This window comes from Platalea leucorodia (assembly GCF_965183815.1).
Source record: "Platalea leucorodia genome assembly, chromosome: 15".
In the NCBI taxonomy this organism is placed as follows: domain Eukaryota; kingdom Metazoa; phylum Chordata; class Aves; order Pelecaniformes; family Threskiornithidae; genus Platalea; species Platalea leucorodia.
The window spans coordinates 4485743-4505551 of NC_138837.1; the positions used below are offsets into that span (position 1 = coordinate 4485743).

The following is a 19809-nucleotide window of genomic DNA, read 5'->3' on the forward strand; positions in this document are numbered from 1 at the left end:
CGAGAGGCCAAACAGGGCCAGCCCCAGGTTTGCCTCGCTCCGGAGGGACCCTGGTTGGGGCTGCCTGGGGCTTGGGAAGGGGGCCAGGGGCGCAGCGGAGGAAAGCACCAAGCTGCGATGGCTCCGATCCTGCAGGGTCAGGATCAGACCCGCAGCCACGCGGGGCATCGTGGACATCACCGGCTGCAGGATCAGGCCCCCGGACCCCTGCTGGCTCCCCCACCGGTGTCCCCACAAGCAAAGCCCCAGCTCTCAGTGGAGCTAATGGGACTTAGAGAGCTAATGCTTACTAATAAGAGAGCGCGACCGAATGCATGGGATTAAAAAATTAAAATGACAAAATAAGCTGCTTATGTGGCCCATCCAGCAACCGTCTGCTAGCAGCACCTGAAATCCCCCACCCTGTGCGCCCCAGCCCGCGGGCAGACTGCGGGCACCTCCTCTGCCGGGCACAGCTCCTGGCCAGGCAGGGGCTTGACCTCATCTCCACACAGCGTCTTCGTTAGCAAGAACGCTCGTTAATATTTCACTGGGAGGCAGCACAAACTTGTCCGACTATGGGCATCCGCAGCTCAAGAGGGGCAATTAGCACCTGGGAGAAGCGCCTGAGTAATGCAGCTCATTTATTCAAATCGCTTAAGCCACCCACGGTGTCGCGCTTGCCTCAAAACAATGTGATTATAACAAATGTCTAACACAGCAAAGCCTGAAAGCCTCGGGGAGAAGGGATAAAACGCAGGAAATGGAATTGATTTAAACACATGCATAAATCAAAGCATTCAATAAGAGGGGGAACTAACTTTTAATCCCTTAATAAACTCATCGGTGTCTGGCAGGGGCGGCCAGGAGCAGCCTGGGCTGGGCTGCAGCCGTGCAGCAGCTCGGCGCAGCCGGCGGCCCCAGGGCTGCGCACCGCTCTGGGCGCAGCACCGGCCGCTGCGGCCTCGTCCAGCAAAGCGGCTCCCCCAGGAGCGGCACCGGCTGGGCCTTCCCGCAGGGAACCGGGCGGGAAGCCCCGGGAGAGCCGCTGGGGCCCAGGGCCAGCACCGCGCGCTGAACCCGGCATCGGCGGGATGCTGGGGTGGGTACCCGGGCGGGATGCTGGGGTGGGTACCCCGGCGGGATGCTGGGGTAGGTACCTCGGCGGGAGCATCGCCCGGGCCCCGAAGCAGCTCCCGAGGCCGGCTTGAGGTGCTGCTGGCGCTGATTTAGCCAGGCGTTTGTTTGGCATTTATTCCCTTGGGATGCAGAAGGCAAAGACCTTTAGAAAAGGGGAAAAAAAAAAACAAACAACCTCTTCGCTTCCACATCTGGAACCGGTGTACGTTTTTTTAACTTGTCATTAGCTCAGACGCAATTCAGAGAGATTTATCAGCCCAGGGCACCGGGAACACGTTGGGAAACGGCCTGCCTGCCCTGCCTGAGAAAAATTTGATGAGCAAATCCCCCGGTACACTCGTGTTCCCACTTAAACCTTCGGGATACCCAGAAAGACGGCTAAACCCAGTGCAGATTAAACGGGTTCGCCTGCAAATCCTGCTTTAGAGCTCATCCCTCCGGCAGGCAGGGCTCAAGGCACGGCACCCACCCCCGCCCCGCCACCCACCGGCAGCGGCTCCGCTCCGCACCCCCGGGCTCCGCTCCGCACCCCCGCCCGGGCCCGCACCCGCCCGAGGCGGGACTCGAACCGGCGTCCTCATCCCCTCCTCCCGCCATTAGCGAGGCGGAAGCAGAAGTGCCCTCCCCCGGTAAACGCGGCCGCTGATTGGCGGGGTGCACGGCGGGCGGGGAAGGGCGGGGGGCAGTCGAAGATGATCCGGCTTCTGCTCTCTGATTGGCTGAGAATGATGAATACATTAAGAGGGCAGGAAAAAAAAGCGAGAATCTTTGCTATTTTAACGGAGTTTTCAGGGCTTTTATCCTCATACAAGGAAGTAAGGTAAACATGTCACATGGGGATCCGAAAGAGCTGTCAAAAAGAGACGAAAGAAAACGCGAAGTTTATCTCACCCCATGCTGTGTAGAAGCAGCTTGATGGAGGTTTAAATGGCAGCGGGCGGCGGGGCAGAGCCGTGTTGTATGAAAGGAGAGAAGGTTAGCACTCCCCTTGATAAGGATGGAAGAGGCCCTCGTGGCCTGTACAACACGCATACGGTTAAGGCACTGCCACCTACTTCGTGGCATCTAACCATGTTTTTTTTTTTTTTTTTCGGGGGAACCCTAGAAACCCAGCTCGCTCCAGTTCCTTCATTCACCCAGTTTCCCCTTTTCCCTCAGCCTCAAAGCACCCAGCGGAGCAGAGCCCACTACTTCTCTCCTACAACAGGAGGGCAAGCCAGCCCCGTCGTCACGAGCTAATCCTGACCATCCTGACATCCCAGACTGGATAGGGTTATAGCTAAGTAGAGCTTAGGCCCCAGCATTATTCCTGGGTGGGATACTAGGGACTTAAACACCTTTACAAAGCACAGCTACAAGAGTGGATCCTTTACAACAGGGCTCTTCAGTTTGAGGGAAGAGAATAACCCTGTTTGAGAGATTTCCTCCTGCTAGCAGGGAAACATCGCTCTCCCCTCGTCCCAGACTCGGGCGCCAGGGAAAACCATAGCACAGCTGGGCAAGGAAAGCCGCTCGCGCACACGCAGTGATGGGGGAAGCACCAAACACTGCTGAATCTACGTGATAATGCTTTCCTGGAGTAATATACCAGCTGCTCCACACTGCTCAAGCAGCACAGCCACATCTGGCAACTGAAAAGTTTCACCGGCCTGTGAGAAAAAGACTGGGGGGAAAAAAAAATCATAAAGTTAAGAAATTAATGATTTCAGCAGTGATGCTCACTAAGTCTGGAGACACAGCGTCCTTCCCTGGGGGTAATGAAAAACCTCAAAAGACAGTGGTATTATTAATAGCCACTTTAGCACCAGCTCAACACGAACTCCAGTTTTATATTTTAAGAAGAAAAGCTATACCTCATGTCTTGCCGCTGTCTTCTTCGCTGCAGGTTAAGCAAGGCAGTCTCCAAGCAGCCACTAGAGGAGAGGTTTGTACTGTAATTGATTTTCAGTTATTATCAAGTACATGAAGTCAATACCAAAAAAAAAAAAAAAAATGGATTTTTGCTTCACCAGGAACAGAACATCCCCTCACAGCGGCACCCTTCGGGTGCAATGAAACTTGTGCCTGAACACAATTCTGAACCAGCCCAAGCCAAGCCCTGGCTCATCACTCGGCCCGCCCGGCCCCTTCTGCACCGAGGGCAGCAGGATTCCTTTCCCCTTAGCGAAAGGTCTCTGCCAGGGCTGGTACTTATGTTGCCTCTGCTGAGGACACCTTCAGTGCAATCTTCTTACTTTCTTGAAACAAATTTTGCCTTGAGTTATGCTCCTCTTTTCTTTCTCCACACGAGATGTAAAGCACCACGACGCTGCTCCTCCTCCTTTCTTCCTCCTCCCCTCCTCGCTCAGCGGAGCTGCTACAGAAATACTCCTTTCTAACGGTGCTTTTAAGGGAGGCTTCTTTGGACACAGACACTTCACATCAGCACACTCTTACCACAAGCATACACATAAAATCCCACCTTTTTATTATGGCGTATGGTATTTTTTTGGATGTGTAAATACCACGTGGGTATGACAAAACGGGAAAGAAATACCAACGCTGAAACAGATACAGAGTCATGCCATTATCAATACAGTTTCATACGATGGATTTTCAAGATACAAAAGTCTGGGTTTTTTTCTTTTTACATTGAAATAACTTTACAGTGTTCTGTGAGCTTGCTTTATAACCAGAAGAGAAAAAAATTAAAATATGCTGAGAACAACTACAAGCAGGATTCATTTTAATGGTTAACAGAAGAACTGTAACTTTGCTCTAGAACAGCATCTATTAAACACACGTAACAAGAGGTAAGCAACTATACAGAAGGTAAGAGGAGATTTCACCACAGGAGTCAAGTCAGGGGCAGGAAGAGGGAAATCTGGAACTGCATGGTTTTATTTGGTCACAAAGTTTGAGCTGAGTGTTTAAAATGAAGCACCTTTAAAGATGCAGGACTCCTATTTAAAACAATACAGAAACTTCCCAAGAGACTAGAACCTACGTTCTGGAAGAAAAAAAAAAAAATTAGACATTTAAAAAAAAAAATTCCACACATCTCTAGGCTCGTGACTTAACTTACTGTTACAAAGTAGACTGGCGGCTCTTCCTTAAGCAGCAACAGTGCCCAGAAGCAATGCCACCAGAAAGTACAGTATCTTTGGGGTGTCCAATGCAAGGCTGACACTTCTAACGCGATGTCAGAACGATCCATTTGTCTGCCAAAAGATTAGGCAAGAAAAGGAGACACTGCATCTTTTTTTTTTTTCCACCACGTTGCCCGGTTCTAGCAAAGAGCTAAGACGTTTTCTTTGGGCCAAGACTAACAGAAACCACTTTATCAAATATTCTTCAGGTTTCCTGCCAAACTGGATTTATTATTCTCATGTGGTTTTTTAATTATTTTTTTTTTAAAAACACTTTTTCCTGACAGTCTCTGAAGTGATACTGGAACGTTTAACAGTCACTCTTCCACAGTTTAATTGTTTTGTCGTTTTCTAGTGCCGCTGATGCAATGATGTTTTCTGTTGGGTGACAAGCTGTTGAGATTACAACATCTAAGCAAAAAGAAGAGATATACAAATATCATTATTTACAGCAATGAAATCTGGTTCATAGCAGGCATTTCTGAAAATGAATGTGTATTGCCACTGCATTTTAAAACAGCATAGCCAAGTTAGTATTTCTTTGTAGCAGACTTACAAACACATTATTCATAAATATTTTCCAAGTACTACTTCTCTGTGAGAGGAAATACTAGCAAAAAAGAATTGAGAATAGTAGTTGGAAAGTGTTTGACAGGTTTCAAAATGTGAGAACTCTCTAGATTCTAGTTCTTGCTTACTTCACAGGCAAAACTCCTGGCCTATTGTTTCAGACACAGCTAATAAAAACCCAGCTCAGTTTTTTCTTTCCATGTAAGGTATTTCCAACAACCTATCCCACGCTTAGATAGCACTTCATCTTCAGAGCCTTGCCCTAGCCTGAAAATGAAAACCTGCTGCCACTGCCCCCACTTGCAGTCCAAATCCGTGGTCCTGCAAAGGAACAAGCATGCTTGGATTTCGCAGCACCGTTCCTTCCAGTCGGTGCAGCGAAAGTGCTGCTCTCTTACGGGATTCAGACTGAAGTATCCATCAGGTGACATCTCGATACATGCTCAACTCTGTCTTCAAGAACAGGCACACGTACAGACATCTACAAACTGCAAGACCACGTAACCCCTTATCCTTTCAAGAGCTGCAGCTTTGGGAGGTGTTAATAGGCATTTCAAAGTCACTAACATCACAAGTCACTTAAATATCTCAACTAGTTCCAACTCAAGGAAATCTCTTTTGTAAGCTGATGTCAAAGTCCTCACAGTGAAAGAATAAACACTTGCAATGCCCATAAAAACCCTTCATAAAAAGGAGCGAACTCCCAGGGTTCAATTAAGCTTTATCCAGGCAAGAATTTATGGGTCTGACAGTCAAAACTAAACATCAGAGAGAAAATGCTCAAGCTAAGTCCTCATTGCAAGCTGACATGAGGGATATTCCATCAATAAAAACAAAATCCTCTTCCACACCTGTGTGTCCTTGTAATTTCTGTACAATCTCTTTTGTCTGAAGGTTCCAAATATAAACCAGGTTGTCTTCTGAACCGGACACGATCCACTGGAGGGGCAGACAAAAAAAAAAAGAAAAAAAACACAGTTATTGGAATCTTTCTCCTCATCTATATCTAACTGCTATTATTCAGTAAATATTTCATTGCCGTCATATGAAAGGGAACTTCCAACGTTATACGACTGCTTGATGCGGTTCATTCTCTCTCAGCCTCTATCCAGTGCAAACAGGCAGCAGAAACCTTTGTTCCAGCCCGCGCACGCTGGAAGAGGAAAACTAATGGAGCAAAAAGCGCTAAGGCGGTCCTGTGTTAGGACTTCGTCTCTGCTGATTTGCTTTGTCATCTCAACCAGAACACGCCAACCTATCACCTGATGGCCGAATGCTGCGTGGCTACGGCGAACCGATACGCCAGCAGCCGCTCTCCTGCTGCAGGGAAGTCCTTTTCTACTGCTGCAGCGGCAGGAGCCTGCAACGGGACAGCGGGCCCACCTAGCAGCAGACACCAGAGGTGCTCAGAGGGACCTTCCTAGGACACCCTCTTCTCCCACTGCACTACGGCCCCTGCGAACCCGCACCCACCAAAGGAGGTGCCACCCCCAAACTACCGCCCATCGGTAAGAAGCAGCTCAAACACTAACCTTTCCACCGGTAACGGAGAAATTTGCAAATATGCAGTACTTCTCATTTTTGTGTCCTGTGTACGTCTTCAGGCACTGAAAGTGAAGAGCCACAAGACATTAAGACGGCTGGGAGGCAGTTTTCTCAGCCAAGGACAAACTTTCTTGGCAGAAAAGACTCAATATATCTGCCTGCGTTTCCCACCCTGCCAACTTATCTAGAGGATGCAGAGGGCATCTCTGCCCTAGAACACTACACAATTTGGGGGGGAGCACCCTAAATTTGTCACGTTACCACAGAGAAAGACAGCAAGAGCAATTTATTGTTCATAAAGAGAAAAATGCAGAAATATAGCTTCACTTAATGTCTCAGGGCTATGCAGGAGCTCAATCACTTTTTTTCCCCCAAAGGCATCTTTAGTCCTCTCCAATAAAGGGGTATTAACACTTTTTTCTATAGTATTCATAAAATGTTAAGCAAGCTTAAAAAGCACATATGAAATCCAGATTTTCCTACAAGCTTAATTAAGTCTACACAGTGAGACAGGATTGGTTTTACCTTTCCTTTGCTGTAGTCCCAAAGTTTAAGAGTGCTAGAAAAAAACAGAAAAACAAAGATTTTTAGTTCTTGGGGTTTTTCTTATCTGACAATTTACTAGCAGCAGAAAAAGTTTCTCCATACCAGAGTTCTTAAAGTCTACACAGATCACTTTAGCCTGGTTTGGAATGCAGCATTAGTTAACCCCAAAGTATCAATTTTACTGCCGTGCCATTCATATTCTTCTCCATAAAAAGGGTGTATTTAAATATTTCCCCACACCTGCAAGTTTCTTTATAAATAATGACCAGACAACTAGGGAAATGATGGGCAGGACAACAGACAAATTACAGTGAGAGAGGATAAGGTGGTTTGGCAGACATCCCCCAACTCCCAACGCATCCAAAAGATTCACACAGATTTCATTAGACATCATCTTTCTCAGGGTGAGAAACCTGCTAGAACCAGGGATGGCCCTACAAACTATCCCTTTCCCCCAGCTGTTTTAAAATCAAATCCTGCTGAAAGCAGATACAGACCGAAACACACACACACTAATTTTTCAACTTGCAGCCCTGCACCAGGGTGTTTCAGGGGAGTAAACACTGGACTGAAGCATCCTCAACCCATTCAAGCCTAAGCCAGCGCAGAGCAAGTGAGCAAGCATGCTACCAAACGCAATTTGGACATGAAGTCACTTGTCTCAGGCAAGCACTAGGCTCTTCCACAGACTAAGCGAGCCCCACGCATGTCCAGATACAGACCCGCTGTGCTGACACCCTGGCTACTGCCAGAGCTTGCAAGACAGCCCCCTTTCTCCTCCCCAGGAAGCCTAGCCTGGGTTTTCCCTGCTTTTCATAGACAAGTTGAAAAAGGCAGGCAACAGCCTGTGGTATCTTTTGTACAAAGATGCTCAGACAGGGAGGGCATCAACCTCACAACCTAGGAAAGGAAGGTCTCACGAAAGCAACGGCATCATTACTGTCTGTGATGACAGACCAGCTAATCCCTTCTTAGCAGCTGCACGGAAATTCTCCAGGTGAATCATTCTCAATACAATCAGCCCACCTGCACTGCTTTTATGCCTTACACGCAAAGTTATTTATATATTGCAGCCTTTCATAGGCTAGATTTTCTGTCTTTCGATGTTACAAAAGAATCGTACGATTAATGCAAGGAAATGCTGAGGTTTTGAAAGGTACAAGAAGGAATGAATGGTTGTTGCAGTCACTAATCAGTGCTAAAAAGACCCACGTCCTGCCTGTGCCATTAGCAAAGCACAACACCTTGCAGGCTTTTTAAGTCTGACAGTACACATGAACTTGTGTAGTACTATTACTATGATCATTAAACAGCAGCAAAATATCAGTTTATCTGATACTCATAAACACTTCAAAGCCTGTTGGGTTTTTTGAGTTTTTTTTAAATACCTACTTGTCCAAAGTTGCAGCTAGGATGTATTTGCCATTTGGGGAGAATTTCACAAAAGACACAGGAGGGTTATCATCATCTACAGTGAAAATAAAAGCGATATTAAACAGTGCACAGTTGTATTGGCTCATTGACAGAGAATTTCTTTTGACAATAATTTGTTGTTAATCGTTTCACTGAAACAAGCTTTCAGTTTTGTCATCCTTTGGTACTTCAAGAAAAAGAGAGGTGTAAGAAAGGTGATTGTTTTCAGTAATTTAAGAAAAGGATATTAAGCATTTTTCTCACAAACATTTTAAATAACCCTCTGTAACTGAACTTTCCTTCCTTGCATCAATACATATCAGAGCAAGACCGTATCTCTACCTTTTAAAAATCGTTATATTAGAATACATGCCACTGATTTGCAGTGCCATATAACTTGTCTATATAATGCTTTATAAGAATATGAAGGACAAGGGAACATATGCCCAACAGGTGGTTTCCTTTTACTAGCCGTGTTCACAAGATGCCTCATGCATCTTGCAATAAAACCAGGCAGCTTGTGTAGTCACAGACTACCTGTTTTCATCACATCCAACAGCACAAGCAACTGTTGTTGCAGCTTTGAACTACTGCACAGCAAGCACTACACAGCTGAACGGCAGAAAACTTTGGAAACCTCTCATTTGTCCATCTATACTACATGACACTCAAAGCTTAAGGAAGTTTCCATTCACGTGAGAGGATAGTTCCTCTTATCACAATAGATAGGAGAACAATAGTGTACTGACAGTAAAATACAGCTTAAGAAAGCCACTGTTCACAGCAATGATGCAGAATATCTATGTCACAACTTAACAGCGCAGAATGGAGCACAAAAAAGAAGCATTCTTACGTACCAATCAGTGTTTTCAAGCACTGGCCTGATGCTGTATCCCAGATTCGACTATTAAAAACAAACAAGAATCATTACTGTTGGTGTTGAAGTCTTTGTTCCAATGTTAACATCGCAAATACAAGCCTTTCTTAAAAAGTCCTTTTTCAAATGCAAAAGGTTTGAACAGTGCCGCAGACAAGAAATAACCACTTACCAGAGTCCATCATAGCTACTTGACACTATCAGGGATCCATCACGATTAAAATGCACCTGTAATATTATAGAAGGGGAAAAATAACTTTACCAATGTTCACAAAGATCAAATTTTTAAGCCCCACTGAAAGTACTTATCTTCCATTACTGACACCGCAATTCGTGTGGATAGAAGCAGAAAGTCAACATAACGTACAAACAACAGGCACGAGTTTCGATGAGTAACGTGATTAAAACCAAGATTCTTTCCCCCCGCCTCCAGTTTGTCTGGCGTAATTATGAAGAGGAATGGATGTTAACTACAGCTGTTTGTTTAAGCACCTGGGACTGGAATACATGTTTCTTGAGAAGCTAAGAAGAACACATGAACACACAGATACTCTGTTCAGACAGCGTGAGCTTAGTAGTATCAAACCCAGGGATATTACCTTATAATTTTAAGGGCATGGAATTTAAAACATATATGCGGCTACATGTGAGGTTAAGATTAATTTATTCCCTTGAACTACACCTTAAAATACTGCTATTTTAAAGAATAATTACTACTAATGTACATTTGTGAGTGTGAAATATCTTCTACACAAGGCAGAACAATCACGTTACGACAGCCATGGTTTAACACATCTGAGGCTCAAATTTTTTTCAGTTTCCTTAATTTCAAAAATATTAAGAGTTGAACACCTTCTGGTTTTCCTTCATTTGAATGGATACTGCTGTATTCCAAGCTCCTTTTACTTATTAAATGAAGGAGATGTGCAACACAGCGTATTATGGAACTACCCTGCTCTGGACTTCAGTAACAGCTTGGAACAACGGTAGACGTGGTGCTCGAGGACACGGTTTAGTGGTGGACTTAGCAGTGATAGGTTAAGTGTTGGACTCGATGATCTTAAGGGCCTTTTCCAACCGTAATGATTCTATGATTCTATGAAAGCAACAGACATACAGGCTGTTCTCTGATCCTCAAGTGAGCGCAAATCTGTGCCCCAGCATCAGACTGCTAGACTCAGGCATGACTGGCACGCCACTGTTCACTGCTCCCCACATTAACACCCAAGACCAAAATCCGTATCGATCTTACAGAAAACACTGTTCATTTCATTTTCTTTGAGCAATGACCATTGGCAAATCCACCACAGCCCATTCACTACGCCATGTAAGGACTTGATAATAAGAGTTAGAGCACAAACCCACTCCTCGACAAACAGGAGCAGGAGAGCAACTCTGCTAAACAAAATATGCATGTTAGTGTGTTCATTTATCAGAAGGGACTTACAGCTGAAACTGGGTCAGAATGAGCAGGCAACGTCTTGAGGCACTTCCCTGTTTTCACATCCCATATCCTCACGCTTTCGTCAAACTGAAGATTGAAGAAATGCACAAGGTGGTTTAATGATGCACCTATTCGAGGCATGCAAGGCGTTATAGCTTGGCTAGCTGCACGTGCCTTCCTCCAGCTGCACTGCAGCTGCATCAGAAAGCCTAGGACACGAGCACCACGCAGGGCAAAAATAACAGACTGGGAACACAGCTCCCTGAACTCTTCCCCTCCACGCAGGAAACCTGCATGTTGAGGATGGGTTAAGGGCTTGACTGTGTCCCCAGGCAAAGACAGCAGTGGCACCGCACAGTTCATCTGACTACAAGCTGGGTTTGTGGAGGAAGACCGAGAACTGACACGGTAAGGGGTTGTGACCGGTACTCCCTGCTCCCGACCCTTGGTAACGCGGCTAGTGTAACTAGCGCCATTTTATTAGGCAAGCAGCCATTCTCTGGGACCGAGTACGTCACATATTCATTCCCTTTCCCTCATTATCAGGCCCTCAAAGTCCTGTGAACCAAGTAGGCAAACCAAGCAGATTTCCTCTTCCCCTCCCTACCGGCCTCAAGATGCCTGGGTGCTGGGCCGATTACTCCCCTCCTCGCTGGCCTTGAAGGTCCCAGGCACCCGGCCAAACCAGTGGATCACCAGTGGGTGATCACCCCATCCCAGAACAGGGAAGCCTAACAGCACACAGAGCGCTGTCTACAAAATCAAGCAGTTACAAGTCCTAAGCGGGGAACCTGGACCAGAACTGCTGCTGGACAATGAGACCGTGACCCAGGGACACCCCCACCCTCCTCTGCTTCCTCCGAGGATTGAGCGAGCGACTCGTATTCTTTTATTTTTACATGATTTTCAAGTCTAGATTATGATTGTCATATTGATACAGCAAACCATGTATTAAGATCTGACCCGATCTGCGGAGGGTCCAGGTAATAAGAAGTCATACTTTGAGTTGTTAGAATCTAGGTGATTAGAAACTATAAGTTAAGCTGTATTATAAATTCTGTATTACACTACCTATAAATTGTACTACATTGATTCTGCTTGTAGAAATCCTGTGCCATTCTAATCCTAAATTCTGTGCTATACTAATCATAGTATCTTGTTAAGAAAACAAAGTTTTAACTGTAACTATGATTCAGTGCTGTCACCATTCTGCTAAGGATCTCCAAAAGAGCCTGTCTGTCCCCTTAGTGCCGGGTGACAGGGGTGTACAGCACTGGCTTTGCACAAAGAAAAAAAAAAAAAAAAATCACTTACTGATCCAGACACGATGAGGTTTGACTGAGGGTTGAAGTTGCAGCAGAAAACGTAGTTACTGTGCCCTTTCAATGTCTTCAAGCACTTACCCTGAAATAAGATTTAACAGAGTTAAATATACAGCATCCTTCACAGCCATAAATGCATTCAGATAAGCTGCATTACAGTTAATCACTGTGCAGCACACAAAGAAACCACCTCTAACCCCAGATTTAGATAGGCAGAGGACCAGCTACAGCAAAACAACTGGAAAGAAAAAAAGACATTTTTAATGACTACAGTCAAGCTGCAAACCCTTTGGGAAACTCAGGAGACAGGAGAATCAAGCAGTTTAACATACCTAATCAAAATTCAACCAAATTATCCAGTTTTCATTGTAATCGCAGAAAAGGAAGGGAGAGAGAAGCAAAGACAAGTGAAGCTACGATAAGAAGTTACAAAAAGGTTTCATCTGAGAGGCTGCTTTCAGAAACAAAGCCTGCGGTTGCACTGCCACCATAAGGCTTAAGCGCTCTCAGAAGATAACCAGACTCCTCATGGTACCCACAAGCATCCCCCTCTTCCCAAAAGCAGACAGCGTAACTCATCCTCACAGCCCGTTCAACCAGCAGCTCATTATAAGCAGGAAAGAGCGAGTATTACCCAAAGAGGAGCCAGTGTTTAAGCACCCTACCTTCTCTCATCATAGCACATCAAGGCTGCCTCTCAGAAGAACATGAGTTAAGGTGCCAATGCTGGGGAGAAGGAAGGTAAATAATAGTTTCTGCCCTTACCGAGCTTACATCCCATATTTTGAGAGTTTTATCATCGGAGGCAGAGACAAGAAGGTTGGAATCTGATGACCAAGCAACATCAGAGATACCCTAAAACAAAGGAAAACAATTCTCTTCTCAGCTCTGTTTGTTCACTGACAGAAGAAAATGGAAAACACAGACTGCACATTATATTCACAGCTGAAGCTTGAAAAAAATTCAGCACTGAGAGTTGGGAATTCATTGATTTGACTGGGTTAAGAGCTCCTTTGACACTTGTTCATTTCAAGCTGAGCCATACATGTAGATGTGGTGCTTAGGGACATGGTTTAGTGATGGACTTGGCAGTGCTGGGTTAACGGTTGGACTTGATCTTAAAGGTCTTTTCCAACCTAAACGATTCTATATACTCCAAAACCACCAATGGCTTGTTCACACAGCTCTTACTGTGGCCACCAACACCCTTCCCTGGAATTCATAAACAGTATGCTATATAAACTAATCTGACTAAGTGGCTTCTCTTCCTGACAAACGGCTTGCTCTTTATGGTCTGGGTCCCTAAAGGCTGGACAAGAACAAGATTCTACTGTTTTTTCTTTTGGCGAATCTTCGTTTTTTCTTATGAAACTTCAGCATGTAAGAAACTTTAGAAAACAAAACCAAAGGGTTTGGGAGTTGTGTTTTCTTTAGAACTTTGCAGAATGAGTAAGTGTTGTGTTTATGTAGGCAAACCCACAAGAAAAATTCAATCTCCTTAAAAGGCAAGCCATTCTGCTCCATATACAAAGGAAAGATGGAACAAGACACAGTGTTAGAGTTTACAGGGATTTTCACCCAAGAATGCACGGCCCCACGTCAGAGGTTGGTGTTCCCGAAATGGAAGGACTCAAGAAAAAGACTAGGCAGCGTGCATGCAGGTACTCCATTATCAGCCTGCACTTCACCCATATTTCCAGCCTGACCTGGTATTACTTCAGCAACTCCAGTCCCAGGCTGTTGTGCAGGACTGCATAAACACAGAAGTACAAAACGAGACTGAATAACAAGCCTTCTACACAAGTCAAGCTAACCAAGAATGGAAATTTCTGGATGAGGAAAAGAAAGCAAAATTCTTCACAAGTAAATTCATGTTCAAGTGCACAGTAATCTCCTCATACTTACCAGTTTATGACCAGATATTGTTTTTTCAAACTTGCCATCATATGCTCCCCAAATTTTAATGAGTTTGTCAGCAGCTGGAAAAGAATGTGCCAGTTAAGAGGTTAACAGCACTAACAGAGACAGCTGTCCCTTCAGGTGGAAAGAAGTATGTTAACTACGTCTCTGCAAACGCTGGGTAGCTCTCCCTCCCCAAGCAGACCTAAGCGTATAAGGTAATATATAATTGGTGAAAAACAGTTTCCTACACGCCAAGCTGCAGCAGCTGAGATTACATAAACTGCCTGGAATGCACGGTCTCCAGCCGCTTTAGTTTCTCCAATGACAACTTGGGTTTCTACTTTTGTTTTAGATTGCCAGTGTTAAAAGTAGTACTGTTCCATAAGAATGCTGAAACGCTTTTGCCCAAAAAGAACAAAAATCACACCACAAACTGGACTGAATTAATGCCCGCAAAAACCCAAACATATTATCCATGTTAACTTGCAAAACACGCCAGAGAAAAAGATTGATATTTGCCAGGGGTAGAGGTTGGAAAACCTGGGCGAGGGAGAGGGGGGACTTCCATGAGGACACTTGAACATAAAAATGATTTATATATAGTACACTGCACTGGTCTTATTAAGGCTTTCTGCAGTTAAGCTACAGACCTAAGTCATTCCCACGTCTGGAAGATGTTCGAGTGGCCCTCATCATATTCAACAATGTTCTTTTCAATTGCCCTCTCCTTATGTATGGATCCTCTCTGGATCACTGAGGGTCACATAAACACATTTTCAAAGGAAAGCTGTCAAGCAATGTTGACTACCAAAACAATTTTAGGAAATACCAAAGCTGACAGGAAGAGGACTTCATCTACCACTTAAGAGAGCAAGTAGAGAAACACTATTTATAATAACCTTCTGCACATTTCACTGGGGTAACCAAAGGCTCTGACTTATTAAACACCACAGGCACACAGGACAGAAGCATGTGGCCAGTCCGCCATACCACACTCTACAGTCCAGTCTAGTAGCGCAAAGCTACCTTCCTTATTTCCCAGAGCTAAGTTTTTGCCTGCAGATACCATACACAAAGTTTAATTTAAAAGCTTAAGCTATGTCTTTAACGATACAGGAAAGCACAAGGGTTTCCTTTGCACAGGGAAAGAATCCTGTGTTTGCTTTTGCCCGTTTGCTCCATAAGAAAAGCTGAACAGGACTCTCCAACTCGGCAACGCATAGAAGATCCAGTGTTGAAAGTAACAGAACTTAAAAAGCTCAAAGCAGATTATCTGGAAGACTGACAGCTTTGGTGCTGCTCCCTCTAAGAAAATCCACGACACTACCTCCCTCCTCCATCTGATGAAGGCAACACTAAAGACAGACGGTTCTCCAAGGCCCGCGTTTGCGTGGTTTAGATGAGATAAAAAGAAAGCAATACTTACAGGAGCTGGCTAGCCACTCTCCATTAGGACTAAACTTTACTGATGAGACTGCTTTTGTATGTCCCGCTAACGTGAACTTTAGAGCATAGTTTGGTTTTACTGGTGCAGGCTGTAAGAAAAATATGTATGAATGAGTTGAATAAATTCCAAATTTAGTACCTCAGTGACAAGCTCTGTCTCAGACTGGGTTAGTACACAGTAATGGACTGCATGAATGTTAACCATAACAGAGATTCCAGCATTCGTGGTTTTTTCCCCCCTCTCCAAATTCAAAAAAACAACAAAACAAAGCAAATGCCCTCGCCACATGGGGCCAGCAGTGCCTCACTGTTGCATGCACACAACCAGCTCATCCTTGGCATGAATTTCATCCAAGCCAATATCAAACAGGTGAGAGTAAACCAACAGTCAAACCATAGAGTGCTTGGTAGATCAAGACAATACTCTTGGTACTGATCTGCGTAGTGCTTTTAATTCATCCTTATCGTGAATTAAATCACAGACCAATACCTCCATACCCCTAAAATACCTTCCCCCCCCCCCCTTTTACCCTTTGCAAAGGCTTCATAATTAGACGGTAACATCTCCTTCGAGCATCTGCAGGCTTCAAAGAATCTGAATAATGACTGCCTCCCCGCTTTGCAACTGCAATCCTAGATTCACCAATTCCCCAGTCACCTCTAGGCACTCCAAGGATACAACCAACCTGCCTTTCTAATGCTCAGAGTGACGAGAGGCATTTCATTAGCAAGAACTTCCAAAAAACCCTAGCACAACAAAAGAGGCTGTACTCCATTCACTGCTCCTATAAAACCCTCAGCACATTTTCAGCTCGAGACAACAGCAGAAGCAGAAATCCGAAGTTCTTAATCTATATTAGAATTCAATTCTCTAATTCTGCTTTGCCTGTTGAATATGCAGGTAGTTGCCATGTGTATTTACACGGATATTGTTCGGAGCCCCGCACACACCTTGCTCTGATTGGTTGAGGAGGAAGGAGTAGACTGTGTTTTGGTGGATTCTGCATCTGGCTTCTTTTCTTCTGTTGCCATGGTTCTGAAGCTGGCAAATGAGACTTATGGTGCTTGAAGGGGAGAATGAATGTGCTGCTTCAAAAGGCAGCCCTTGCCACGGAGAGGAGAGCCGTGCTGCAATGAAAACCTGGAAGAAAAACAAAATATTCTCATTAGCTGTCAAAAAGATCCTCAGCGGCTAGAAGAATGCGATTAGCCTAGCTGCAGGTCACCAGAAACCAGTATGAAAAACCCTATTCTATATCTGTTCAGCAACACAGCAGCATTTTAGGCCTTCAGACCTACTAATGTGCAAGACCAAGAACCCAAGCCGTGGCCTTTAATCGCTTCTTGGAAAGCTTTTTTCTATCCTGCACTATTCCAAATAGAAATAAAGCAGAATAGCTTTTAGGTGTGGCAGGGTTTTCATATCATAGTCCCCAAAATAGTTCTAACAAGTACTTAGCACATAGCAAATACAACGGTGTGTACAAAAGGTGGAAGGAACAGTCCAAGGCCTTTTTTTTCACATTTATTAAGGTACGGAATACAAGATCATAATGAACACAAAAAGGAACGGGCATTTCCACAGCTTAAGACCCTACCAGATTCCTTTCATCTTGGAATGCAAGTAGTTCAGTCTCATATTTCCCTCCTAAACGGCTTGAGCATCAAATCATACCCTTCTCCACCCGAGACTTTCACCTGACTGAAAGCCAGCCTTGTGTTAGTCTCCCCAGACTCGCTTTCTGTAACAAAACCCGATAAAATGCTGTGCCAGTATTCGGTAATCAGGGCTGATGCTGCAGAGGGAACAATCTCCATTGCAGCTCAGCTACATTTCAGCTTAGTAACAGCATAACCTCCAGCTTACGCTGGAAGGATTCGTCTTTAAAGTGCGCTCGCAACATCCCACCATTCTTTTTGCAGGTGGCAGCAGATTTGGGAGCAACAGCATTTGTTCTTCCAGCGACTACTGGCATTTTAAGCATCTGCTTCTTGCATGGGAGGGTGCAAAGCAAAGCGCTACCAGTTGCCTGTCTGCTTTAATAAGCTCTCTCCACGGCGTGGATAAATCACCGGCCGCAACAATAAGAAATTAAAGTTTTCTAATGCAGATCAGATTCTTTTCATCTGGAACTCATCTGGGAACTTCGTCGAGCACGCATCCTGCTGCCAGCGCTCCGCTCCGCCCGCACCGCAGCATCCTCCCGCACAAACCCCGGCTCCCACGCCCGCGGGGCTCGCGGCGGGGCGACGCGGGTTCCCTGCAAACGCCTCAGCAAACCGGCGCGGCCCCCGCCGCCGGGCACGCGGCACCGACACACCCACCGGCCCCCCGCGCCACCGGCCACGAACGCCCCCCCCCCCCCCCCCCCGCCCGCCCTCGCCGTGCCCGGGGCGGGGGGGCCGGGGGAAGTTCCCTGCGGGGAGCCCAAACTTTCGGGGGGCCGAGGGAGCAGCCCCGGGGCGCGCCCGCTGCAGCCCCGCACGGGGTTGCAGAAGCCGCCCGCATGCACGCGCGCCTGCACCGCCCGCGGCGCGCGCCGGCCCCGGGAAAAAAAGGGGGGGGAAGGCGGGAGGGTGGCGGCGCGAGGCAGGGCCGTTCCCCCGCGAGGAGGGCGGGGGGAGCGGGCTCCGCGCGCTGCCTGAGGGGAGGCGGCGCCGCCGCGCGCGGGGAACGGCGGTGCGGGGGAACGGCGGTGAGGAGACGGGAGGGGAGGCGGCCCGCCCGCCCCCGCGCCTCTCGGTGACTTACCGGGGGAAGGGGGAGGGAAGGGGGACCGGCGGCGCCGCCTCCTCCGCGGCGGCGAGGAGGAGCGCGGCCGCGGGAGGGGAGGGGGGGACGCGGCGGCGGCGGCAGCTCCGGGGCCGCCAGGCGGGGGAATGCGGGAGGGCGCATGCGCGGTCCGGGCCAAAGGCTGCACAATGCCGCTCTCTCCCGGGAGCGCTACGGCGAGGCCCGAGAGCCAAAAAGCAGCGCTAGTGCGCCCGGGCGCCGCCTTAAAGGGGCAGGCGCCGCCCTCGCTTCGGCCTTTCTCCCGCCCTCCCCTCCTTCGCTTTCCCGGGCCGAGCGCTCTGCCTGTGGTGCCCTCCCTCCGCCGCGGGTAAGGCCCCTGAGCTGCCGCCCTTGCTCTGGGCGGCTCTGTGAGGAGCAGGCATGGAGGGCGGCAGCAGCCAGCGCGCTGCCCGGTGTGTGGTGCGGAGCGGGTCTGGTCAGGGCCCCGTCCAGCCCTGCCTGACGGGCCCGCGTAGCACGGGTGGTGCTGGGCACCCGCGGTCCGGCACACAGCCGCTTCTCACAGGGCCGCGGCTCTGCCCCAGCGTGTTGCAGTTGTTCAAAAGCCGTTGAGCCTGGCTGCAGCGGGGTTAGGTGTCGTTGGGTCGTAATAGGCAGGCCAGCCCCGTTGGAAGCATACACCAGTACCACAGATAAAAACCATTATGAAAAAACCAAGCTAATTCACAAGACAGTAATGTCTATAATGCACGAGGCTGATGTATGAGCCGTTTAACACCGTAATATTTGCCTGGGTGAGAGCGTATCTCAGGCAGTTCTCCGTGTACTGGTGTACAAGGGCCCTGACTCAGAAAAGCATTTAACTTTGATACATTAAGGCCAAACAGCCAACTTAAAGTTAAGCGTGTGTTGAAGCGCTTTTCTGGAGAGCAGCGTTTTTTTCTGAACCACAACCCAACGCTGCACAGAACACATTACAGTCTGCTTTCAGTTAAGAGAAAAGGAGACACGTGTCATTTACTGGCCCTTTAACACAGGAAGATCTTTGGGTTCCAAAAATTCTAGTGGCAGTTGAGAAAGGAAAAAAAAAAATAAAAAGAAAAAAAATCTGTGGTACAGTGAAGCCAAGGCCCTTCTCCTCCAGCCTGGAAACCCACAGCAGAAGTCTGGAGAACTAACCCTGCCGTCTAAACTCAGGGAGGTGAAACACAGACGGTTAAAAGAGCTGCAGAGTCCCCAGAACAGTTTTGGGAAACAAATCCAGTTTAGTTGCTGTTGCCGATTCTTCCAGATGGTTTTGGCTTAAAGTTGTCATTCTTTTAAAAAATAAACGTGAAATAAAATGAGAGAGCACAAATCAAATCAGCAGTATAATGCTATGATTGATATAACTTTCCTGTGATAGGGATAGGGTGTTTTTGTTTCTTTCATGTTGGAGATAAAAGTTTGTATTTTGCCTCTCTTCTCAGTGCCTGCTTTGGAAGTTTTTGCCTGATATTTTTATATATATGTATATATTTTTTTATATGTATGTATAAAAATCCTTATCTATACTGAATAATACCTCTCTGGAACTTGAAAACTGTAGCCTCGACTACAAATTAATCGTAATCCTACACAACCCCTTAGCCTCTAAGTGTCCTGGATTTTTTTTTAAACAAGTCTAAAGTATGATAAACCCCATTTGGCAAAGTACTTGGTCACATGCTAACTTGGGTTTTGACAGCATGGCGCTTGCAGAAAAAGGCAACTCAGCGAGCAAG

At 46.6% G+C, this 19809-nt stretch overlaps 2 protein-coding genes across 2 annotated transcripts in view; one reads left to right on the top strand and one right to left on the bottom strand.

The window, feature by feature from the left end:
- Positions 1–3586: 3586 nt before the first annotated feature.
- Positions 3587–18138, bottom strand: WDR5 (WD repeat domain 5). Its single transcript, XM_082327707.1, has 14 exons — positions 18065–18138; positions 16264–16453; positions 15293–15401; positions 13870–13943; positions 12730–12819; positions 11957–12046; positions 10646–10729; positions 9371–9426; positions 9179–9225; positions 8301–8376; positions 6888–6921; positions 6350–6424; positions 5669–5756; positions 3587–4658 (listed from the first exon to the last, which is right to left on the bottom strand). Exons 2-14 carry the CDS (start codon positions 16342–16344, stop codon positions 4558–4560), a joined length of 1005 nt encoding a protein of 334 aa, XP_082183833.1. The 5' UTR covers positions 16345–16453; positions 18065–18138; the 3' UTR covers positions 3587–4557.
- Positions 17967–19809, top strand: part of BRD3 (bromodomain containing 3) — a 51721-nt gene continuing 49878 nt past the window's right edge. Inside the window, exon 1 of the mRNA XM_082327703.1 lies at positions 17967–18055. The gene's annotated coding sequence lies outside the window, so the exon portion shown is untranslated. The remainder of the gene's footprint in view (positions 18056–19809) is intronic.

What these genes read in the sequence shown, in the direction of transcription:
- WDR5 (XM_082327707.1), bottom strand. Translation starts at nt 16,344, where the DNA reads ATGGCAACAGAAGAAAAGAAGCCAGATGCAGAATCCACCAAAACACAG. An exon ending in ACCTCATCGTGTCTGGATCA is followed by an intron (nt 10,730 to 11,956) that starts GTAAGTGATTTT and finishes TTCAATCTTCAG; the next exon opens with TTTGACGAAAGCGTGAGGAT. An exon ending in TCTCCGTTACCGGTGGAAAG is followed by an intron (nt 5,757 to 6,349) that starts GTTAGTGTTTGA and finishes CTGCCCCTCCAG; the next exon opens with TGGATCGTGTCCGGTTCAGA.